Source organism: Ranitomeya variabilis, chromosome 7 (assembly GCF_051348905.1).
Source record: "Ranitomeya variabilis isolate aRanVar5 chromosome 7, aRanVar5.hap1, whole genome shotgun sequence".
Taxonomy (NCBI): Eukaryota; Metazoa; Chordata; class Amphibia; order Anura; family Dendrobatidae; genus Ranitomeya; species Ranitomeya variabilis.
The window spans coordinates 191828137-191854348 of record NC_135238.1 but is presented as its reverse complement, the minus strand read 5'-3'; the positions used below and the strand labels follow the sequence as shown (position 1 = coordinate 191854348).

At 40.0% G+C, this 26212-nt stretch overlaps 1 protein-coding gene across 2 annotated transcripts in view; it reads right to left on the bottom strand.

Annotated features, from left to right (window-relative positions):
* Positions 1-26212, bottom strand: part of PDE1A (phosphodiesterase 1A) — a 336062-nt gene that overhangs the window by 18931 nt on the left and 290919 nt on the right. For both annotated transcript variants that reach the window (XM_077272585.1, XM_077272586.1), the window contains exons 7-13: positions 9835-9935; positions 9267-9392; positions 8824-8925; positions 8157-8277; positions 3876-3957; positions 2942-3062; positions 1144-1331 (exon numbers count right to left, since the gene is read on the bottom strand). In XM_077272585.1, the coding sequence (XP_077128700.1) occupies positions 1144-1331; positions 2942-3062; positions 3876-3957; positions 8157-8277; positions 8824-8925; positions 9267-9392; positions 9835-9935 (841 nt within the window). The remainder of the gene's footprint in view (positions 1-1143; positions 1332-2941; positions 3063-3875; positions 3958-8156; positions 8278-8823; positions 8926-9266; positions 9393-9834; positions 9936-26212) is intronic.

Genomic DNA, 26212 nt, shown 5'->3' with positions numbered 1-26212 from the left:
TAGAAGGGAAAGGATGTGTTCACACCGAGGTTATTTGCTGAGTTTTCAGAGCAAAAACTCTCCAATTCTCCATTTAAAAGTCGTGGTTTCTGAACTCCTCGTGATCTTTGGGGAGTTTCTGCTCCAATAGCTCAGTAAAAAAAAATCAGTGTGAATACACCCTTAGCGTAGATCCATATAGGAAGAGAAACTGCTGTGGATTTTACCTGCATCTAAAACCTGTAGCAGAGCACAGTACCAGGTAAATGGATGACGCTTTACAAATCTCTGGGGCAGCACGGTGGCTCAGTGGTTAGCAGCACTGTTGCCTTGCAGCGCTGGAGTCCTGGGTTCAAATCCCACCAAGGACAACATCTGCAAGGAGTTTGTATGTTGTCTCCGTGTTTGCGTGGGTTTCCTCCCACATTCCAAAGACGTACTGATAGGGAATTTAGATTGTGAGGCCCATTGGGGACAGCGATGATAATGTGCAAAACTGTAAAGCGCTGTGGAATACGTTAGCGCTATATAAAAATAAAGATTAGGTTATTTAAATCTCATCCAAACGCTGCACTATTTGTTTTTAATCCACAGCATGTCACTTTCTGACACATTGGCAACACATGTGCTGAAGATTTTCCTTATGAACTTTGAGGAAGTAACATTCTGCAATAAATCCAAAATAAAATATATTCTTTCAGTTTTTGCCATGTTAATACCTGTGAATCTGCAAAAAGAAAAAAAAAGAACATATAATTTTTAAAATAATTGTTTTTTTTTCCCTTTGTCAGGGTATGTGGAAATGGCGTCCTTTTTTTTTTTAGGAGAATTACGCCTAGAACTTGTTCTAATAAAACCAAAAAGCATGAACATACGCACAGTAGCATCAAAACTACTTGTTTCGGATATGTTCTGTCTTTTTTAACTGCTTTTAACCACTTCAGGCTTTGAAAGCTGTGAAGCAACTAAAACAAGTGACCTAAATAAACATTTTTCAGTATGTATTTGTAGTGTTGGAGAATATAGAGGAAACTCACGCAAACACGGGGAGAACATACAAATTCCCTGCAGATGTTCTCCTTGGTGGGAATTGAACCCCGGACCCCTGAGCCCAGATCCATGTGGCCCTAACCGTAATGATGCATCCATACTGATTAGTAATACCTTGTACTGCCAGTTCTTTCCATCGCTCTTTGTTTTGCTGAATAATTTCAACCAAATTCTTTTTGAAATGTTCTAAATCTACTGTTGCCAAAGAGTAATCCATTGTAGGGCTTCCATCAGCTGGCGGTGTGCGAACACTGGGCTTCCTCTGTATGTCAGTACCACGTCCAAAATCAGAATTATTCAGGCTGCAAAAGAAAATAATGCGATTTTGTCACGTGGTCACCAATTTATTACTAGAATTTTAAAGGTTGATTACATACAGAAAAAATGCTCAACATTGAAATGGCAATGCCAAGAAGTAAAAGTCATATAATTATGGAAATCACAGGATGGATAGACAAGTACATGATATGAAAATGATGAAAAATAGAAGCAACATTTTCAGAATCACGACGACCCAGATATGTTGGAGGGGAGACAATTCTGGAGACGCCGCAGACCATTGTGGCGCATATAGGCCATGCAGGCTGTGCATAGGAGCATAAGCAATTTAAAAAAAAATGTTTTTTGGGATATTTTGGAGAAATTTCCAGCTACAGGCGTTCCATTGACCTCTATCATGGTGCAGAGCAAGGGAGCAATAGAGGCCATAATGGAAGTCTCTCTTTTTCAGCGAAGAGTCCATGATACCCTCGGATTGGTCTGAAGACCACACGGGCAACATCATGACGAGACCTTCACAAGGGAACTTACTCCACGGATTATAGCGTGGTGACATAATGTATGGTAACTGGACTCCTCTGGTTTTCATTCCGTGCACACTAACATCCTGATGTTACATTGATTTAGTTGTGGAATGGGTGGTACGGTAAATTCTCATCAATTTCCAACACGACAACACCAGACCACATGTTGCTCGTGCTATAGTATGGCCTAAACATGTTACCACAACCTACAGTGTCTCCGGTCTCGCATTGAGCACATCTAGGATGTCATTGGTCAGATGTTACAAAGGAGCTGCCAGCAGCGGATCTTGATGATTAACTCAAGTGCATTCAGCGAAGGAGAACACTCCTCAGACAACCATTAATAACCTGATTAATATCTATCAAGGTGTGTAGTGTTTGTATATCTGTGAGTAACATGTCATGATATCTGGGGAACATATGTATCCTTTTCTTTTTTTCCTTTGTTTTGGATACTTTCCACTATAACTGGGGCATCTATAGGAAGCCTATTTATAATGAAACCAGCCAGCGAGTGAGAAGTAAGTGGTGGAGCAGATGTGGGTCTACTAGGACCCAGCAGCTTTGTCATGCCAGGCAGACCCACAGTGATTAAGTACACCACGTCTGTAGATGAACATGTGAATGTCACAGGGACATGTTCTTCTTTCAATGTGGTGTACTTAATTTTATGCACTAAATATCATACAGGGGTCTCTGTGTTGGAGAAACAGGACAGAATCTGAAAATAAGGATGAGGTCTCACTGCCACACAAATATATATAAAAAAAGACCCATCTACAGTCGTGTGTAAAAGCACCCTTCCTGATTATTCTTTTGCATGATTTTCACACTTAAATTTTTCAGATCATCAAATAAATTTAGATATTAGACAAAGATAACACAAGTAAACAAAAAATATAATTTTTAAATGAAGGTATTTAATATTAAGGGAAAAAGAAATCCAAACCTACAGGGCCAAAACTTTTTTCTTTTTGAATAATTTTTAAAACACATGCACTACATACAAGCACCACTTGGTGGCAGTATTGTAAAGGAAATTAATTGGAAGAAAAACGACTTACTGTAACCTGAAATCTTAACAATGTCATAAAAGTAAAGTGACAAACCTGGATTTATGGTAGACAGAATGATCAGCTTTTGTAGCTTCCTCTATAAGAGGCATAACAATTTTCTCAGTTGAATCCGTAAGAAGCGTGAATGTTGGCTCCACTATGAAGTCTATAAAACCTAAAAGTTATAATACAATAAACGACAAGATTAGAATCATCCGTACATGACAAAGAGAACTAGAAATAAATTGTGTTCCGAAAAGTGGTCAGAATGCAACTGTGTGCGCAGCGGCCATGGTTAGTGCAGTTTATTCTGTAGGACAGACTTTTATCACCGTAAAATGATGGCAATAATCATGGGGCTGCACAGTCTCCCGTCAGTGTGTGCACAAAAAAACGGATCAAATACTGGTCACCCTCCATTTATGATTCGTTTTTCATGGATCTATTTCCAGTTATTCACATAGGAAACTTTATTTGTCCTTTTATTATTTATTAAATTGTAAATGTAAAAAACGGATGTACAAAAGAGACATAAGGATTGTATACATCCGAATTAAAAATTGTTTTTCCTAGATGAAAAATGGACGATTTTGCATACACTCATCTTATCCCGGTCACACTCACAGAATATCTAATTATAAAAGTAGGCTAATTACCAAAACGACTGTTTTCCCCAGCTAACTAAATGCACTTCAGTGCTCATCTGACATACTTGCCTTGTAATAAGTACATTAACAAAACAAAAAAAAAAAGCAAAAAAAGGCAAATTCAAATTTATTAGTACTGAGATTAATCATTTATTTTCTAGATTTTTTTTTCAATAAATTCTTTTCCAGCTTGATGCTGGGTTGCAGCTGGAGTCCTCTGTCGCTCCCGTTCTCAGGAGGTGTTAGATGTCCCAAATATTGCAGAGAGTACATTATACCGGGCCGGGGGACCTATAACTTTAGAAAGTGAAAATAAAGAAGTAGAGGAAAGCAGCCATTACCTATCTGTGACTGTGCCACCAGGGTTGACTTCCGGTCGCAGAGTGGTGAGAACGGAAGCCCTAATTCAGACTCTTTGTCCCCCTGTAATTATACATTGTTACTGTTAATATTAAGAGAAATCATTACAGTCCTGAAAACTCTGCACTGCCGCATTGTGCCCTTGTTTAATTGCTGCAATCTCCTTAAAATAAAACATGTAGAATCTTTGCTAGTGAAGAGCGCACATGCTCGGCTATCGTCTTATACTGTTATCTGAATGTTTGATGGACTGAAAGTCTTCCTTCAACCTTAATAACTATGTTACTCTTTTGGGCGTACTCGTATATTATGTTCAAGTCCCCGCAGCTGCATGATTTGTGGCTGTTAGACAGCCAGAATACATATGGGGATTACCTAACAAACAGACAATCCCCCTCCATCTGTTCAGGCTGTCTAACAGCCGCAAATCATGCAGCTGCGGGGACTCAAACATAATATACGAGCACGCCCAAAATACTCAGAGATCACCCGAGCATGCTCGAATAAGACGATATCCGAGCACATTCGCTCATCATCACTAGAAAATACTAAAAACATTTTGTGTATACAGCTCAAATGCAGATCTATGTGTGTCCATGGCTATACTCTGCAGGTCTACCCTGATCCTCCTTCCTCTGCACAGTCCTTATCCACAGACATATTTGACACAATTCAAGCTTGATAAGAAGTAGACATTGACATTGATAATAAATGAAGTAAGCTTGACTGGTCCTGCGGTGATGACCTCAGCCATTTGTAGCGTACATGCTGGCATTACCGCTGAGGCCAGTGATTAGCAGCAGCGGTCACATGTGCATGTCCGGCATGTTATCCTTACAGAACAGTTAAAGGCTCTCAAGACCACCAGACTGGTGGTACTGGAGGAGTGAGGGATTTACCAGGGAGGTAATAGTTATTAACAGCTAAAACTTGACCAACCCCTTTAAATCAAAGCCTGGCTTTTGATTGCAGGTTGGTGCGTTAGATAAAATATAGTTAAAAGATCTGGTCGAAGACCAAAGCTGGAGTCAAGACTAGTCCGCTGCCATCGGCTGGCTTCTCCCACAGCTGCTCAAGGTGAATGACAAGTTTCTCCCATAGTGAGAGACCTGTCAGTCACCTGGAGCGACACTGGGAGCGGCACCGGAGTGGTCTTGTCTTTGGCTATGGTCTTCTGACGGATTTTCAAGCTATATTTCCTCTGAAACGCTAGAGCATTTCTGAGATTCATCCATCCGCGGTTTGGGAGCATGGATCACTTGGCAGGTTCCCTTTAATTCTAAGAGCATGTCCGGGGTCTGATTCATTTCGGCTGAATGGTCTGAGGTCTGATTAACTTTAGGGTGTAGTCTGAGACGTAATTATTTTAGTAGCAAGGCATAGGGTCAGAATCAACTTTGGGGGTCTGTTTCCAGGTCTGAATTAACTTGAAGAATTGTAAAAATGTGGGCGTATAAATTAATTTAAGGGTCTTGTCTAAGGTCCAAATAAATTTTAAGGGTGTACGTTGGAGTACGAATGAGTTGAGGGGTCTGATATGTCTTGAGGGGGTTTGGGATTGTGTCTGAAATAATTTTGAGACCTGGTCTGCTTTGCTCGCTAAAAAAATAATGGACCCTCTTGGGCCTTCCACCGACCGCTGACTCCTGCCAGGACACCTTTGTGTGATTGGGGACGTTAGACCCTCCCGGAGCTCCACAGATCAATATTCATGTAACGAAGAAACATGAACATTCACAGGAAACAATATAAAATTGTTCCTTGATTTAGGTAGAATTCAGTCACCCCAGCATTTTGTGGGCTCCAACTTCTGGGACACTCATGAACAACAAAATGGAGCTGAAGAGTGATGCCGTGTGTGGTTCTGCTGTGATGGGGCCTTCAGTTCCTTAGAATATGGTCACATACAGCAGTTTTGTAGGAAAAATTTCTGCAACTCTTAACTTACTCAGCGGGATTTATAATTTTGCAATTGTAGTTTCTGCAAACAAATCTGCAATTTACATTTGTGCCAAAACTTGCACCATTTCCATCCATCAAACATAACTCCACATTCTGGCCTAAGCTAGAACTAAATACTAAACCTTCCCTATATCATGCGGCAGTATATATATACAGCGCCTTGCGAAAGTATTCGGCCCGATGAAACTTTTCAACCTTTTCCTACATATCATGCTTCAAACATAAAGATGCCAAATGTAATTTTTTGGTAAAGAATCAACAACAAGTGGAACACAATTGTGAAGTTGAACGAAATTTATTGGTTATTTAAAATTTTTGTGGAAATTCAAAAACTGAAAAGTGGGGCGTGCAATATTATTCGGCCCCTTTACTTTCAGTGCATCAAACTCACTCCAGAAGTTCATTGTGGATCTCTGAATGATCCAATGTTGTCCTAAATGCCTAATGATGATAAATATAATCCACCTATGTGTAATCAAGTCTCTGTATAAATGCACCTGCTCTGTGATAGTCTCAGGGTTCTGTTTGAAGCACAGAGAGCATCATGAAGACCAAGGAACACAACAGGCAGGTCCGTGATACTGTTGTGGAGTTTAAAGCCGGATTTGGGTACAAAATGATTTCCAAAACTTTAAACATCCCAAGGAGCACTGTGCAAGTGATCATATTAAAATGGAAGGAGTATCATACCACTGCTAATCTACCAAGACCCGGCCATCCCTCTAAACTTTCATCTCAAACAAGAATACTGATCAGAGATGCAGCCAAGAGGCCCATGATCACTCTGGATGAACTGCAGAGATCTGCAGCTGAGGTGGGACAGTCTGTCCATAGGACAACAATCAGTCGTACACTGCACAAATCTGGCCTTTATGGAAGAGTGGCAAGAAGAAAGCCATTTCTCAAAGATATCCATAAAAAGTGTCATTTAAAGTTTAAAATAAATAATATTCACTGCGCTACTGTACCAATTGGTCTAAAAGGACAAAAAAGTAGAGTGTTCTTACTCTTGTGGTGGAGAAGGTTAGCAATTTCTCTTGGTGACGTGAGAGGATGTAATGTCCAAAAATGTAAACCCGACGACAGGCAAGGATCGAAGAAAAAAAAACAAAAACAAAAACTGGTCTGCTGGTGTGAATATATGCTGAATATTTTATATTCCTCTTGGTTTAATGCACTAACAGGGTCAGACACAGCACCTGTTATTCATCAGCAGCAACTGTACACCTTTTTGTCCTCCCCTAGTGGGCAGTGCCAGTGTCTAGTAGTGTCATTTAAAGTTTGCAACAAGCCACCTGGGAGACACACCAAACATGTGGAAGAAGGTGCTCTGGTCAGATGAAACCAAAATCGAACTTTTTGGCAACAATGCCAAACGATATGTTTGGCGTAAAGGCCACACAACTCATCACCCTGAACACACCATCCCCACTGTCAAACATGATGGTGGCAGCATCATGGTTTGGGCCTGCTTTTTTTCAGCAGGGACAGGGAAGATGGTTAAAATTGATGGGAAGATGGATGGAGCCAAATACAGGGCCATTCTTGAAGAAAACCTGTTGGAGTCTGCAAAAGACCTGAGACTGGGACGGAGATTTGTCTTCCAACAAGACAATGATCCCTAACATAAAGCAAAATCTACAATGGAATGGTTCACAAATAAACATATCCAGGTGTTAGAATGGCCAAGTCAAAGTCCAGACCTCAATCCAATCGAGAATCTGTGGAAAGAGCTGAAAACTGCTGTTCACAAATGATCTCCATCAAACTTCACTGATCTCAAGCTGTTTGCCAAGGAAGAATGGGCAAGAATTTCAGTCTCTCGATGTACAAAACTGTTAGAGACATACCCCAAGCGACTTGCAGCTGTAATCGCAGCAAAAGGTGGCGCAACAAAGTATTAAGTTAAAGGGGCCAAATAATATTGCACGCCCCACTTTTCAGTTTTTGAATTTCCACAAAAATTTAAAATAACCAATAAATTTCGTTCAACTTCACAATTGTGTTCCACTTGTTGTTGATTCTTCACCAAAAATTTACATTTGGTATCTTTATGTTTGAAGCACGATATGTGGGAAAAGGTTGAAAAGTTCCAGGGGGCCGATGACTTTCGCATGGTACTGTATATAACCTTAAAATTATTTAAATTAATTTATCAGTTATAGGACATTCTAAAAAGTTTCTAAAAAAATAAATAAATAAATAAACCACAAGTGGATGACGCAGCTGTATTATAAATGTGAATATTAGAATTTCAGGCTGGATATTATAAGATCATGAATGGAATATTGAACTAGCACCTGTCTAAAAAACTCCTCCATCAGTAAGTCCGTCCACCGCTGATGCATATCCCATGGTTTCGCAGGATGGCTGATATCAGCAGCGTGGAGAATCAAGGACATGGCTTTTGATTTGTCTATTCTGTGAAATAAAGAAAACAATTCAATTGTGTCCTGAAATGAGGCTGCGGCGTTGAAAGGAAGAAGCATTCAGTATTTCTCATCAAGGTCGCTCTGATTTATGGATTAATAGCTGTAGAGGAGAACTCATTATAAACCCTAATGCATATTGGATGTTCATATTTATATGGGCGGATATAATACTATTAGATAGGATTGATAATACTGGAGATTACACCCAGAGATCTTAGGCTCCAGAAGACTAAGATATATGCACTGTATAATGTCTAATAATTGGAGGCATACAAAGGAACAGTACAGTATGGCCACCGGAATACTAATTTATACATCACAGATCTATAGTTTATTCATGGGCATGAGGCTTTGTCTGGGTTTTCAGATATAGTCAAGTGCTATGAAAAGGGGGCATAGGACGGTCTCGTACTTACTTCTGACACAATCCCCCCTTCCCATACTCAGGCGTCATTATACTGTACATTGTATTAAACATTTCTCTTGTAGGAAGGAGGATACAGTTTTATCCATATGACATCACAGGATTCTTTACCCTTCTGGCTGCTGTAACGTATTTCTCATGGTCTTTATCTGTTGGAAGTGACCCGACATATCTGTAGATAGAACCATCTCAATCACCAGTGTCCTCAAGTCTCTGCAAACAAAGCGTGAAGTAATTATCTGTTAGAGGGTGAGTCGGTATCGTGGCTGACGGGTCTTTATAAAATATTCATACTTATCTGATTACATAAGAATCTACAGGAATTATCTGAGTGTTTGAAAAAGAAATGAAAAAGAGGAACCACAAATGCACCCCGTTACGCCCCTATAGTCAGCTGCTCGGTGATCCTTCTCTCTACCACTTCTCCGGGAAAGGGGGAATAAGTAGGTTATAGAAAAAGAGACCCCGTTTTATACAGATTTAACGTTAATCAATTATTACTGAAATAAGAAAATGTTATACAGGAAAGCTGTTTAGTAAATGTGGAATTTTACCTCCAGTCATCTTTGGACAAATTTGCCAAAACATTCATGTCATCCTCTTGCATAATGCGATAGGCAGCACTTACATGATGATTTTCAAGGACAGAACGGTCATTGTACAGTATTGCAGCATCAGACCTAACAGGAAAAACAAAAACACATTTTTTAAACGAAAAAAAAAAATGATTTTGGTGTTTCCGAAATTTTTGAAATGATCAGGATATCAGGATATTTGCCTGATCATCTTCGAAAATAGATCAGTTCATAAATCCATGCATTTCCTTAAAACCTCATTCAAATGTCTGTGAATCGGATAGATGATATAGATAGTCTACGGTGCTATTTACATGTCCGTATTTTGTTGCAGACTGTGTGTCTACAAAAAAATCACAGCAGCATGTCCGTATTTGATCCAAGCCAAGCTACTGGATATGTAGGTCCACTGGCACTTATCAAATTAGGCAGATGCATTGAGAAAAAAATAGAACACCATGTGGCATAGAAATAATGTTACCTCACCATAAATGGCCCAATTATTATTAATTGCCTGGATATATGCAAGATAAAAAATGGATCTTACCTCGTCTGTATGTGGAAGTTGTTTGTGGTCCCTGTGTGCTCATAGTCATGGATAGCAGCAGCTAAGATCATCGCCAAAATTTCCAGTTCTGTGAGCCAGTGCTGAAAGAGTCCGATATTATACATCGTCAATGTACAGTAGGCGTAATGGGACCTGAGGTGGGTCCTCTATCTTGTTTTATGGTAGGAAGTCAAAATTTTACCTAGCATCCTGTACTAATCACAGTTCAACCTGCTACAGTGGAGATGCGACGCGACCCAAATCCAACTTCTGTTCTATGCAACATAGAAACAATTTTTCACGCTGATGGCAAATGAAATTCGCAGACTGGAGTGACCTAACAATCATCAAAGTAACCTCATGACTTTGAAACACTTATACATCCTACCAATATCAATATCAATATACCTCGACTCTGCCCTCTCTTTCAAGCCACATATACAAGCCCTTGCCTCCTCCTGCCGACTAAAACTCAAAAATATTTCCCGGATCTGTGCATTCCTTGACCATGAAACCACAAAAACATTAGTGCACGCCCTTATCATCTCCCACCTTGACTACTGTGACCTCCTACTCTCTGGGCTCCCCTCTAGCACTCTGGCACCTCTCCAATCCATCCTACCTCTGCTGCCCGACTAATCCACAGCCTCCCCTCTCTGCCAAGCTCTTCACTGGCTTCCTATTGTCCAGAGGCTCCAGTTCAAAACCCTAACTATGACATACAAAGCCATCCACAACCTGTCTCCTCCATACATCTGTGACATGGTCTCCCGGAACTTACCCACATGCAACCTTCGATCCTCTCAATATCTCCTTCTCTACTCCCCTCTTATCTCTTCTTCCCACAACCACATGCAAGACTTCTCCCGTGCTTCCCCCATACTCTGGAACGCTCAACCCCAACACATCAGACTCTCGCCTACCACGGAAACCTTCAAAAAGAACCTGAAGACCCACCTCTTCCGACAAGCCTACAACCTGCAGTGATCCTTAGTCTGCTGAACCGCTGCACAACCAGCTCTACCCTCTCCTAGTGTATCCTCACCCATCCCCTCCAGACTGTGAGCCCTCGCCGGCAGGGTCCTCTCTCCCTCTGTACTTGTGTGTGCCTTGGTTTGCTCATGTTTATTGTATTGTCTATGATTGTCCCTTCCACGTGTAAAGCGCTATGGAATATATGGCACTATAAAAATGAATATTAATAATAATATCAGTATCCGATATGAGTATCATATTCTTATAGTAATAGTTTGATCACCAACACGAAAAAGGTATTTTTGGCAGTGCAAGATTCTTCCTTTTCCATTTTTTCTCTAAAACCTATTTAAGATCCACAAAACCACTCACACCACATTCCACCCCCCTTTAATTCATTTACAAATATACATGGGCAGAACAATTTGCAGGATCATTACCCTCCCTCTTTACTTGAAGCATTCCACTAAACTGATGGCTAAAATTTGCTGAGAATCACAAGTACTACAAAGACTCAGACCTCGGAGTATTCCACAGCTCATTTCAGGCTCCCTAATGCAAACACAGCCTTAATAATGTGTATGTGGTATAACCTTAATAAGGTCAACTGCTGCACTGTCACACACTGTCATTTTCATTCAGTGTTGGCTTTCCCTCTCAATCTTTGATTTCTACCACTGTGACCTGTGATGTCTTCTCACTATCCAGATTCCCCACAAAATGGCTGCTGCATTCCCTGCTTCTAATTTTATAGAGGCTACGATAGTCCCTCCTGATTGGCAGTATTATACAATGTGATATTTACAAGACATTATGAGGAAGCCTGGCAGGCCGCATCCAAGGTCATGTAAGGTTTCTATGGCTGATGCAATTTCATGCAATGCATAAAACAGCAGTGACCATTTTAAACAATTAACATGAATAGAAATAAAATGTTAGAATTCGAGTTACAGCACATTTTTTTCTCATGCCCATTAATGCACCTTTTGAAGTATTCAGTTTTTGCTTTCTTACATCAGGCATGACTGCACTTTATTCTAATGTTCCCCAAAACTTGCGCAGAGATGCTGTCCGCTATTTGCATGCACAGAATACATTTATGGTTTCAGCTCACAGGTAAGTATTTATTGGATTATATTTCATTTATAATCCCCCATGATTCCAGCACCAGCGTAACAGTGACCTTAGCTTGTCTTTGTTTATTGTGCTGCATCGGTTCCGTCACATAAATCCACTTGACTGCTGCAGCCAATCATTTCCCTCAGTCATTCTTATATGTATTACACAGAACTGCGGCGGTCAGTAATTGGCTGCAGTGATCAAGTGGATGTATATTACATTGTTGCAGCAGCAAAATACTGCAGTGATGGGTTCCCTGGGGTAATAAAGCTTCAGCCGCAGGGTACTTAGCAGGTGACAATTAATTTATTTCTATATTTTATATCATTTCCTGCTTTTTTTTAAACCCTGGAATGACAATGCAGAAACATACTGTATTTACACATAAACAGTCATACACTACTGTATATATACTACTGTATATGTGCTATGCAAAAGTTGTAGACAGGTGTAGAAAAAGTGCTACAAAGTAAGAATGCATTCAAATATAGAGGTGTTCATAGTTTATTTTTATCAGCTAACAAAATGCGAAGAAAATTAACAAAATGGAAATTAAATTAAATTAATATTTGGGGTGATGGCCCTTTACCTCCAAAACATCATCAACTTCTAGGTACATTCCAACACCGTTTTTGAAGGAAGTTGGCAGGTTATCTAAAAATACTGAAGCTGTAAACTTTGTAAAAACCAAAACTTGTCAGTCTCAAAACTATTGACCAAGACTGTACACAAATGTAGATTTACTTAAAGAATGCCAGTATGAAGAATAAGATACACTACGCACTGTGCCCATATATTCAACACTGGACATATAAATTACTCAAATCCTTCTCACTGATCCGTTGCATGTACTTGTTATTATTGCTAGGTTCATCAAGCCTGGATCCCGAGCAGTGGGATAGGACTTCAGAGGAATGGAGGTGGGAGCTCTTGAGGGATAGGTATAACCTGGGACAGATGCCCCAGACATCATCACCAGACCTCAGGAGATAGCCATGTTATCAGCACACACAACTAGCATATCACTGAACACAAGTAGAGATGTCAGCCCAGTCAGAGGTATCTCATTGTCACCCCAATCAGAGGTATCTCATACAGCCAAATCAAATCTCCTGCTTTGCACTGAGGAGGGGCAACATCCTGAAACACGTTTCTGCAAATTGAGATTGAGCTGCGGTTTCTATCTTATGTCATGTGATGAGGCTCGTTAAAGGGTTGTTATTGACTTTTTACATTGCTACTAGGTAGCAGTGTAGTTAAAGTCCTCTTCCTTTCTGAAGAGGCTATATGCATATTTAATTTCCCAGAGGAGCATTGTACAGCTTATAAGTCTCCTTACATTGGCATATCAGGCATGTCACTTTCCACAAGGAGAGACATTACCCCATAGACCATCAGCACACACAACTGGCATATCACTGAGCACAAGTAGAGATGTTACCCCAGTCAGAGGCCTCTCATACAGCCAAATCAGATCTCATGCTTTGCCCTAAGGAGGGGCACCACCCTGAAACACGTTTCTGCAAATTGAGATTCATTAAATAAATTACTCAAGGCAACGGATATGCAAAACTCCACATGTACATAGATGGTCAATATTTATATGTGCGCATATACCTAAAATAATGGACGTGGTACTAGACAACTCGGAGAATACATGAATAAACATGAAGAACAAAAACCGAACTATTGTCCATATAGTAATTAATTTTATTAAAGAACAAAATAAAAATAAAAAAGATGGTACTACATGAATTGGTAGGGGCGAGAAAGAGACCAAAAAATATGGCACAAAGAGGATACAGCAGTATGGAGTACTCAGTCAAAATTTATAACAATACTGTATGAATCAATAAATAGATAAATAAATAAATAAATAAATAAAGATGTACATATCATACAGAAAAGACTGGATAAGATTTACAGTGTCAGTCTGTTTTATATATGTATACACATATATATACACATACCCATGGGCAAAGTGCAGAAACTAGTACAAAAATAGTAATAATAAAGTGCATGGTGCAAAAATTACCATTGTTAGAGTGCACTGCTCAGGTAACAACTGACTGCAGGTTACTGCCATCTAAATATACGGGCACAGATCCAAATTTGGCTTCCATTATTCCCCATGAGTGATTGTAATGTTCACAACTGTGATAATCATAATACAAGGAAACAAAGAAAAAAAGGGGAAGGGAAAGAAGGAAAAAGTGCCCTGGGCAAATCTATACCTGCAATGCCGCTGTGTCCAGGATGTGCCAGTCCCCGACGCGCGTTTCGGCGCTAGCCTTCGTCAGGGGGTGGCAACATCCAGCAGGGAGGAGGATTATAAAGAAAGGGCGTCCAATAGGCGGCGGACACGAATGTGGGGCGACGCACAGAGCAGCTGGATGGAATCCCGGCACGCACACCGCCGCCGGACCATGTGGACCCCAGCGTCGCGTACCAGTGACGCAGCGCCGGGGGACATGAGACCGGAAGGCGGGGATGCCAGGACTCCAGCCACAATGCGCGTACCATCCGGTCCGCCGTCATTGGTTGGCCGGGAACACGTGACTTAAGGTCCTGGAGGGGTAAAGAGGACAGAACAAGACATGTGACCACAGGTCCTAGAAGGGTAAAATGAAAAATAGGAGAAACAACGGAACACTATGGCAATGGGAACCTGGTAATAATATATGCATAGAGAAAGGAACTGAAAAAGATTTGTAATGGACAGTTTGAATGCACATTTAACTGAATAAATATATAAATATATATATGTATATGTGGGCGAGTTAAATAACTCTATATATACCAGATATCTAACCAAAAATTAACGGAAATAATAAAAGAAAAATGATTGAATAAATATAAAATACTAAATGAAATAAACACAGGCTAAATAATGGAAACTAAAAAATAAAAAATAAAAAATAAATAAAAAATAATAAATGAAAAATAAAATAAATATATGGGTGAGTATATTATATGAAAAGAATAAGTGTAAATGTGTATATGAATAAATAAAAAGAGAAGGTGAAAGTGTATATATATATATATATATATATATATATATATATATATATATATATATATATGAGCATATTACGAAATAAAATGAATAAGTGAATGGATGAATAGTATAAAATGTAAAAAATGTGTAAAAGAAGTGTAGAAAAATATATACATACAAAAGTGAGGTGACACATATGTAAACGTACAATATTGATACCAACAATAAAAAACCATAATGGTAGAGTGAAAATTATAAACTTGTGCATACAAATATAAAACCATCATACAAATGTGCAAGAAAAACAAAAAATAATAAATTTAATAATGAAAATTAAATTATTATTAATTAATAAAAAATTAATAATAAATAAATAATGAAAATGAATAAATATAAACTAATAATAAAAAATACATAAATAAATAATAAATTAATAAAAAATAAAAAATAAAAAATAAAATATGAAAATAAAAAATAAATAATAATAAAAAAATATATAAATAATTAATAATGAATTAATAATGAATAATGAATAATTAAATAATAAGTTGATAATGATGATAATAAATCAAGAATAGACATGTAAAATAAAAACAAAGAAAATGAATAATAAATATAAAAATAAAAATAAATAAAAAAAAAAAAAAAAAAAAAAAAAAAAAAAGCAAAAATAATAAATAGAAATAAAAAAATGAAAAAATAATAATGATAATAATAATCCATGCAATATAATACAATAATTCAATTGTTCCAAATGTCCATTATTTATTCCTTTCTATCTATATCTCTCTTTTTCTCCAAGGCTCTTCATTGCAGAAATCTTTAGCTAGATGTCCATTGATCTGATGCAGCAATCAAAGGGTGAAAGACGACAGTGCGCCCCAAGCAACAAAGACACAAAGCAAAACGAAATCTCCATCGGTAAAACACCAAGTAAGTAACAACTGAGGATAGAGAACAAAGAATGAATAAAATGAAATAAAAACCATGACAAAAACAATAACCATAGGACCCACGGATACAAAGTGCATATAACCATATATATAGCTCTAAAATTGATCAAATGTATGTATACACATGTGAGAAGAGTATATGCTCGTATACACAGCAGAAAACAAACAAAACGATACCCCCCCACAGACCAATTAAAACAAATTTTTTAATGAAAAATAGTAGCTAAAACCAAGAATAAAAACATGTACCAAGATGCAATATACAAAACCTCACTACTGAATAACAAGGTGGAACAGGGTAATTAAAAAATAATAAATAATAAATATAAAACACTATATCTATAAAAATGGAACAAAGCTAATGTTTTCATTTAAACCGCGGGGTTGTATTGTATTCAAAGACCAGATCCATCTAGATTCCATTTGTGCCAATTTTTGGCTTATGTTACCTCCGCGGATCGATGGATTAATTTTATCAATGCCTCTGACCTTAAGACATGAGGGGTCACAATTATGGAACAATCTAAAATGTTTCGGAATCGTTTTAAGGGTACTCACATCAATTTCTTCACCTTGCGCGGCAACTATGCCATTGACATGTTCGCGCACCCGTACCTTAAACTGACGGGTGGTGAGGCCAACATAAATTTTGGGGCAAGGGCATGTGGCGTAATAAATAACCGCCTTGGTCTCACAATTGATAAAATGTTTAATAGTGAATTGTTTGGCCCCATTGGAATCACAAAATGTATTAGTACGTTCGATATTGGGGCATGCCTTGCAATGGCCACACTGAAAAGATCCCTTCTTCTGTTGGGTCTGGGACAAAAAGGTTTTAGGACAATTCTCATAATGACTTTTTACCAGCATATCTCGAATATTCCTCGATCTACGGAATGTAATGCTAGGTTGTTCATTCAGGTATTTAGAAAGAGTCTCATCTGCGAGCAGAATAGGCCATGCTTTCTCGAGCACATGTCTCATTTTCCGATTTTGCGAATGATAGTCCGTGATGAACCGCACCTTCATTGTATCGGATGATGTAGGAACTGAATACAGTAAATCATTCCTTAAGGAATGTCTGGCTCTATTATATGCCCGTTTCAGGCAGCGATGGCTGTAGCCCCGATTTAGGAATCTTGATTTCAATTCCTGTGCACGTAATTCAAAATCTTCGTCGGTGGAACATAAACGCCTTAGTCTTAAAAATTGACCTACCGGAATAGATTTGATTAAAGATTTAGGGTGCGCAGAAGAGGCATGCAACACTGAATTGGTTGCGGTCTTTTTCCGGAATATATCAGTTTGCAAAATATTATTACTGTCGCGTTTGACAATGACATCCAAAAATTCGATTTTGGACCTATGATGGTGGTATGTCAGTATTTTATAAAAATATTTTATTTTTTATTTTTTATTTTTTATTAATTTATTATTTATTTATGTATTTTTTATTATTAGTTTATATTTATTCATTTTCATTATTTATTTATTATTAATTTTTTATTAATTAATAATAATTTAATTTTCATTATTAAATTTATTATTTTTTGTTTTTCTTGCACATTTGTATGATGGTTTTATATTTGTATGCACAAGTTTATAATTTTCACTCTACCATTATGGTTTTTTATTGTTGGTATCAATATTGTACGTTTACATATGTGTCACCTCACTTTTGTATGTATATATTTTTCTACACTTCTTTTACACATTTTTTACATTTTATACTATTCATCCATTCACTTATTCATTTTATTTCGTAATATGCTCATATATATATATATATATATATATATATATATATATATATATATATATATATACACTTTCACCTTCTCTTTTTATTTATTCATATACACATTTACACTTATTCTTTTCATATAATATACTCACCCATATATTTATTTTATTTTTCATTTATTATTTTTTATTTATTTTTTATTTTTTATTTTTTAGTTTCCATTATTTAGCCTGTGTTTATTTCATTTAGTATTTTATATTTATTCAATCATTTTTCTTTTATTATTTCCGTTAATTTTTGGTTAGATATCTGGTATATATAGAGTTATTTAACTCGCCCACATATACATATATATATTTATATATTTATTCAGTTAAATGTGCATTCAAACTGTCCATTACAAATCTTTTTCAGTTCCTTTCTCTATGCATATATTATTACCAGGTTCCCATTGCCATAGTGTTCCGTTGTTTCTCCTATTTTTCATTTTACCCTTCTAGGACCTGTGGTCACATGTCTTGTTCTGTCCTCTTTACCCCTCCAGGACCTTAAGTCACGTGTTCCCGGCCAACCAATGACGGCGGACCGGATGGTACGCGCATTGTGGCTGGAGTCCTGGCATCCCCGCCTTCCGGTCTCATGTCCCCCGGCGCTGCGTCACTGGTACGCGACGCTGGGGTCCACATGGTCCGGCGGCGGTGTGCGTGCCGGGATTCCATCCAGCTGCTCTGTGCGTCGCCCCACATTCGTGTCCGCCGCCTATTGGACGCCCTTTCTTTATAATCCTCCTCCCTGCTGGATGTTGCCACCCCCTGACGAAGGCTAGCGCCGAAACGCGCGTCGGGGACTGGCACATCCTGGACACAGCGGCATTGCAGGTATAGATTTGCCCAGGGCACTTTTTCCTTCTTTCCCTTCCCCTTTTTTTCTTTGTTTCCTTGTATTATGATTATCACAGTTGTGAACATTACAATCACTCATGGGGAATAATGGAAGCCAAATTTGGATCTGTGCCCGTATATTTAGATGGCAGTAACCTGCAGTCAGTTGTTACCTGAGCAGTGCACTCTAACAATGGTAATTTTTGCACCATGCACTTTATTATTACTATTTTTGTACTAGTTTCTGCACTTTGCCCATGGGTATGTGTATATATATGTGTATACATATATAAAACAGACTGACACTGTAAATCTTATCCAGTCTTTTCTGTATGATATGTACATCTTTATTTATTTATTTATTTATTTATCTATTTATTGATTCATACAGTATTGTTATAAATTTTGACTGAGTACTCCATACTGCTGTATCCTCTTTGTGCCATATTTTTTGGTCTCTTTCTCGCCCCTACCAATTCATGTAGTACCATCTTTTTTATTTTTATTTTGTTCTTTAATAAAATTAATTACTATATGGACAATAGTTCGGTTTTTGTTCTTCATGTTTATAAATTGAGATTCATGTTTGGTTTCTATCTTTTGTCGTGTGACGAGGCTCAATAAAGGGTTGTAATTGACTTTTTTGGATTGCTAGTAGGTAGCAGTGTAGATAAAGTCCTCTTCCTTCCTAAAGAGGCTATATGCATATTTAAATTTCCCAGAAGAGCATTGCACAGCTTATAAGTCTCCTTACACTGGCATATCAGGCATGTCACTCTCCACAAGGAGAGATGTTACCCCGTAGACCAATAGCGCACACACACACAGATGTGTGCTGATCAATTACTCTACTGCTGAACTTTGTTCAGACTGAGACAGGTGTGGGATCTGGCATCAGAAATGATCTGCACCTCACTGGCCAGAGCTACTGACCTAACAGCTAATAGGAGCCCCCTGGTCAGGTACCCTCCTGTGCAACAGACAGTTTTCTGCCAAGTCCCCATCCCTTCCTTCCCTGCTACTTCTAGATATGCATTTATCTTGCTGCAGCACTTACTTCAATGATAAATTCAAAAATGTATTTCTCTGTAAAGTGCCGCCCCCTCCTTCATACCGCCCGAGGCACATGTCCCTCTATGTCTTGTAATAAATACTGCCCTAGCTTTGGTTATAACTATTCACCTTTAAACAGAGATGTGCCTGTTATAAGAACATTTCTATTATTCGAGTTGATTATCTGGCACCTTAGGCCTCTTTTAGACATCCGTTATTCAAATACGTGTTCTATGCATGTTTCTCATGGACCGTACACGTACCCATTATAGTCTGTGCTCACGTTTGTGTGTTTTGCAGACAGTGTCTCTGCATAAAAAATCATGGAGAAATGTCTGTACTTGATCTGAGTCATGGATGATCAAAATCACCCATACAAGCTTAAGGGTACAATTAAAATCCCACCATACAAGTGCAATCCATGTGCTGTCCGATTTTTAACATTGCAATGGGTAGGAGAAGGTTAACACATTGTTTTTTATTTTACATATCAGGAAATCACTGCTGAAACACTGATGATAAAAACTGACTCACTGACCGTAATGATGAAAGTTAAGCGTGAAAATGAGGCCTCACTCTACATAAAAAGCGATTTGTTCCTTATTTTCTGCTATAGCGTTTCCAAGATAAACAAATTATGGGAAAAATGATGCAAATTTCCAATACTTTCAAAAATAAAAAAAGGAAGCAAAAGACAGACATATCATTATGCTGACAATGTTCGGAGACGCAGACAAGTAATGATAGTTTAGTAGTAATGTTCTTTGAAGATTTTCAGACTACATTGAATATGTATACATTCCCACATGTCATGTATCATTCACATTAATCATAATGTTTGCCTCTGAGATGTTTGCTCATAGTAGTTATGACTAAGGTGAAGGAAAGAAAATCATTTGGAAATAGCAGATAATGCTTTTTACGTTTTACATTTTTTGCATTAAATTGCTTTGTTGACTTTTGATGTATTTTGCTTTCTATTTCCTGCCTTTGCTACAGAAAGCTTAATAGCTATAATTCTACATAAGCTACATATGTTATGATGGGTGCAAAGTACCATGGTGTAAGTGAAGGTGCTGCCCACACCCCTTGAAGATATACTGTATGCTGTGATATAATACGGCTGTGAATGTGATTTTGTCACTTTGGTAAGTTGCATGCACTTAGTTGGGGAATAGATAGAGTTATTAGTTGGGACTAGCCCATGATGGGAGGGGCTATGTGGGAAGCTAGACGACAACTTCCTGATAGTGAGTCAGTCAGAGCCCAGTGTTCAGCAAAGACAGACCTAAGGTCTCACAGTTGGCAGACTGACATGTTATAGTGTGTTGTGCAAGAACAGGGAAGACCACAGGACATCAGATAATACGTCCTATGGACCAAGGAAATGTGATGGAAAGATTTGACGGAGACATTTGACAGATTATAACCCAGGCCAGGGAGGCCCCCTAAGCGGTACAGAACTTAACCCAGGGGAAGTGGAAGGCTCACTTAAAGGGGATTGAAGGAGGAGAGATTGTATCAGCAGGACTTTTGCAAGCAGTTGTCTACTGTGAAAGGAAACTCAATTGTGTGCATTGAAAGGAAAAATATAGTTCTTACCGATAACGGTATTTCTCTGAGCCCATGACGGCACCACGGAGAGAGGGGATCCGCCCACCAAGGACAGGAAACCTACGGATAAAAAGGCGGTACCACTCTCCTGCATCAGTTGTTTTACATAGAGAATGATGGGAGACTACTAAAACATTTGTTAGCTTTAACTGTTTAGCATAACGAGATACCGCGTGATTTTAAAACTATGAATAAACTATGAATAAACTATGAACAAACTATGAACAAACTATGGCACTATTTAATGTGAGCACCCATAAGTGAAGGGAGGGAATGTACGGGTGCCGTCATGGGCTCAGAGAAATACCGTTATCGGTAAGAACTATATTTTTCTCTGATCGCCCATGACGGCACCACGGAGAGAATTGCATAGATAGTACATTCAGGGAGGGACCATCGCTTCCAGAACCCTTTTACCGAAGGTAAGGTCCGAAGAGGAGTTTAGGTCCAATCGATAGTGCCTATAGAATGTAGATGGTGAGGACCAGGTAGCAGCTCTACATATCGGGTCTATGGGAACTCCAGCCTTCTCCGCCCAGGAAGATGCCACTGCCCTTGTCGAGTGAGCCTTAACCTCCCTGGGAACGGACATCCCACTTGCCGAGTATGAAAGACTGATGGCATCCGTAATCCATCTTGCTATGGTGGCTTTCGATGCTTTTTTCCCCTTCCGGGGACCCTGGAAACACACAAACAGAGAGGCATCCTCCCTACTCTCCTTAGTGACTTCTAGGTAGCGTAAGAGACATCTTCGAACATCTAGTGTATGTAATGTTTGTTCCTTCTTGTTTACAGGGTTGGGACAGAAGGAAGGGAGAGAAATCTCTTGAGACCTGTGAAACTTTGATGCCACTTTCGGGAGATATGCTGGGTCTGTTTTTAAAATGACCCTATCCTCTAGAAATTGTGTGTAAGGAGGGTTAGCCGAAAGAGCCTGTAAGTCGCTGACCCTACGGGCAGAAGTGAGGGCGACTAACAGAGCGGTTTTGAGAGACAGGTTTTTTATTGAAGCTTCGTGTAATGGTTCGAATGGTGGACTGGTCAGGGCTTTAAGGACTAAGTTTAAGTCTCATTGAGGAACGATTTTTACCGGAAGAGGCCTTGATCTTCCTGCTGCTCTTATGAATCTAGCGACCCACCTATTTGAAGCTAAATCAAAATTGAATAGGGCTCCCAATGCTGCCACGTGAACTTTCAGGGTACTAGTAGCCAGCCCCATCTCCAACCCATTTTGTAGGAACTCTAATATGGAATTAAGGGGAATTTCTTTCCCTACTTTTGCCCCTGATGAAGATAGAAACTTTTTCCATATCTTGCCATATTGTTTCGTTGTGACTGGCTTCCTACTTTGTAACAAGGTTGAGATTAACCCTGGGGAGAACCCCCTGTCTTTTAGCAGCTTCCTTTCAAGAGCCAGGCTGTGAAGTGCAAGTTCTTGACCCGTGGATGACAGACTGGGCCCTGCGACAATAGATCCTGAAGGTCTGGTAATACCCAGGGGTCGGATATTGACATCTTCCTCATCCATGAGAACCAAGGTCTCTTCGGCCAGAACGGGGCAATTAAGATAACCAGCGCCCCGTCCTCCCGAATCTTCCTCAGCACTGCTGGAATCAGAATGAGAGGAGGAAAGGCATAGAGCAGATGATGACCCCAAGACATCAGGAAAGCATCCACAACTACTGGGTTCCCCAGAGATGATAGGGAGCAAAAGGAGGCTACTTTTTTGTTTAGATGGCTCGCAAAGAGATCTATTTTGGGAACCCCCCATTTCTCTGTGATCTGGGTAAATATTGCCTGATTCAGTTCCCATTCTCCCTGTTTTAGGCTGGACCGACTGAGGAAGTCCGCTTTGTAGTTGTCTACCCCTTTTATGTGTAGGCTTGTTAGGGATAGGAGGTTGCTCTCGGCTATTTGCAGGATTGAGTTGGTCACTTCCATTAGATTTTTGGAACGGGTGCCCCCCTGGTGATTTAGGTAAGATACTACCACCCGGTTGTCCGACATCACTCTTACGTGATGAGAGTGAAGGACTTCCAAGAATTCCTGAAGGGCAAATTTGACCGCAAGAAGTTCCTTCATATTGGAGGATTTGTCTGCTAGGGACGGAGACCAGGTGCCCTGGGCTACCAGATCACCCAGATGAGCTCCCCACCCTGAGGGGCTTGCGTCCGTAGTTAGGACTTTTGATATCTGAATTACCCACGGGACCCCCTGGGAAAGATTTTTCTGCGACTTCCACCATGTCAGATAGTGGCTGGTACGAGGAGATAGAATTAACCGCCCGTCTAAATGCCCTCCTAGATGGGTTTGTTCTGACAATATCTGCCATTGGAGGTCTCTCGAATGTAATTGGGCCCACTGGACTGCGGGGATGCAAGAGGACATGGAGCCTAGGAGGGACATACCCTGACGGAGTGTTATGGAGGGGAGAGATTGAACCCTTGATACCAAATTTTTTAGTTTTTGTATTTTGCTCTCCGGGAGCCGACATTCCATTTTTATGGAGTCTAGGGTGAGACCTAGGTACTCCTGAACTTGAGAAGGTATTAGTCTGGATTTTTCTATGTTTATTAGCCAGCCCAGTTCTTTTAGGGAATGAATCACAATTGCCAGTTGATTCTCGCAATGCTGCGGGGAGGAGCCTATTACCAAAAAATCGTCCAGATATGGTACAATCAAGGTATTTTCTTCCCTGAGGTGAGCCATTACCTCCGCAATCAGTTTTGTGAAAATCCTCGGGGCTATGGCTAGACCAAAAGGCAGAGCTGAGAACTGGAAGTGACTTAGGACTCCTCTGATGTGAACCGCCATCCTGAGGAATCTTTGGTGATCTTTGTGTATTGGGACGTGATAATATGCGTCCTTTAGGTCTAGGACCACCATGAAGCATTGAGGAAACAGCATTTTGATAGATGATTTTATCGTTTCCATTTTGAATGCCTGAACCTCTAAGTAGTTGTTTAGACTTTTCAGATTTATGATGGTTCTGAAAGACCCGTCTGGTTTTCTTCTCAGAAACAGAGGGGAATAGTATCCTTGTCCTCTTTCTTGAGGGGGAACCTCCAGGAGAACTCTCTTTTCTACTAACCCGATGACTTCTTTTTCTAGTGCCAGCTGCTCTTCTGCCGAAGATCTTGTAGATGTCATCGTAAAAGAGGGACGAGGGTATCTTTTGAATGTTAACCTCAGTCCTGATTCTATGATGTTCAGTATCCATTGACTGGAGGTAATCTTTTCCCAGGCTGGGAGAAAGAGAGACAGCCTCCCTCCCACCTGGGGCGAACCTTCATTGCGGAGGTTTCTTGTTATCATTGGGGTTTTTATTAAAGATAAACCCCTTGTTTTTGTTCCTCTTATCCTCCCATTTCCCTTGGCCTCTCCCCGGGTTTTTGCGGAAAAACCTCTTGTTCCGAAAGGGCTTCCGGTAAGAGGGGAAACCCAGAGGAGGAAAGGACTTTTTCTTGTCCCCAGCTTTTTCTAAAATATCGTCTAAAGTGGAACCAAACAAGAATTCTCCTTCACAGGGGATGGTACACAGTCTTGTTTTAGTTTGGAGGTCGCCTGGCCAGTTCTTAAGCCAGAGGGCGCGCCTGGCCGCATTAGCCAGTGCTGCTTACCTAGCGGCTAATCTGATTGAGTCGGCCGAGGCGTCAGCCAGGAAAGCCGCAGCTCCCCTCATTACTGGTAAAGTATTCAGTATCGAGTCTCGGGAAGTCTTCTCTTTTAATTGACCCTCTAGTTGATTTAGCCAAATCATTAGGGAGCGAGATGTACACGCCGCTGCTACTGCAGGTTTTAAGCCCCCCCCCTGCTGCCTCCCAAGAGCCTTTGAGGAAGGCGTCCGCCTTCTTGTCCATAGGGTCTTTTAGTATCCCCATGTCTTCAAACGGGAGTGCGAATTTTTTTGATGCTTTAGCTATTGCCACATCTAATTTGGGGGCTTTTTCCCAAAAGGAGCAGGATTCATCATCAAAAGGGTATTTCCTTTTGGGAGTTAAGAGAGACTTTTTCATGGGCTTTTTCCATTCTTTTTTAATTAACGCTGCGATTGTATCATTAAGTGGAAAAGCTCTCCTCTTTTTTTGTTCTAGGCCCCCGAACATGATGTCTTCTACCGATTTTTTGGGGTGGGAGTCTACTAACCCCATAGTACTTCTCACCGCCTTTATGAGGCCATCGGTGTCCTCTATTGGGAAACAGTTGTGCCCCCCCGAGGAAGAAGTGGATGATGCAGATGAGGAGGAGGAGGAGTCGGAGGATACTGAGCTCGCACTGTCGCTGTCAGATTTTGAGACCGGAGACGGAGACCTATCCCTGGTCTTTCTCCGTTTTTTCCCCTTCTTTAGGGATCTAAGGGTGTCTTCTACTTGCTCCTTAATCAGGTTTTTTAAGTTGGTTGCAAACCCTGGCAGACTTTCAGATACTGTCTGCTGTATAAAAGTGTTACACAGCGTCTTCTCCCAGGCAGGTGGAAGATCTTCTCTACAGATGGCACAAATTTTATGCTTTGTTTTGCCTACGCTCTTCCTCCCCTAAAAGAGACAAATAATAACCTTACTGTCTCTGACTTTCACGAAGATCCACTTACCACCTCCAGGACCCATAAATACCGGTTGGGGATTCTCCGCCTCTGGCTTTTTCTCCGACGCCGTACTGGACCCCTTACTGTGTTGGGACCTCTGGCGTTCCTTGCTGGTGTCCTGGCGCTGCTGTCACCTTTTTTGCTGCTGCTGCTGCTGTGGCGATGCTATAGGTGGAGGTGATTCTGGCAAGGGAGATGTCGGGTCGCTCATATTGCTGCTGGTCTGCGGTTACTGCTTTGACAGCACTCTGGTGTAGTCGCAAGTAGCTTTTTTTGAGGCTCCTGCTGATATATTGCAGAGCCGCTAGGAGGAAGTAACTTTCCTTATTTAAAGCCTTCGCGCCGCTTTTTTTTTTTTTTTTTTTATATCCGCGCCTGTGCAGTAGCGCCCAGCTGATGGCGAGGAGCGCCAAACGCCGGCGCCTGCGCAGTCGGGCTTAAGCGGCGCCTGCGTGT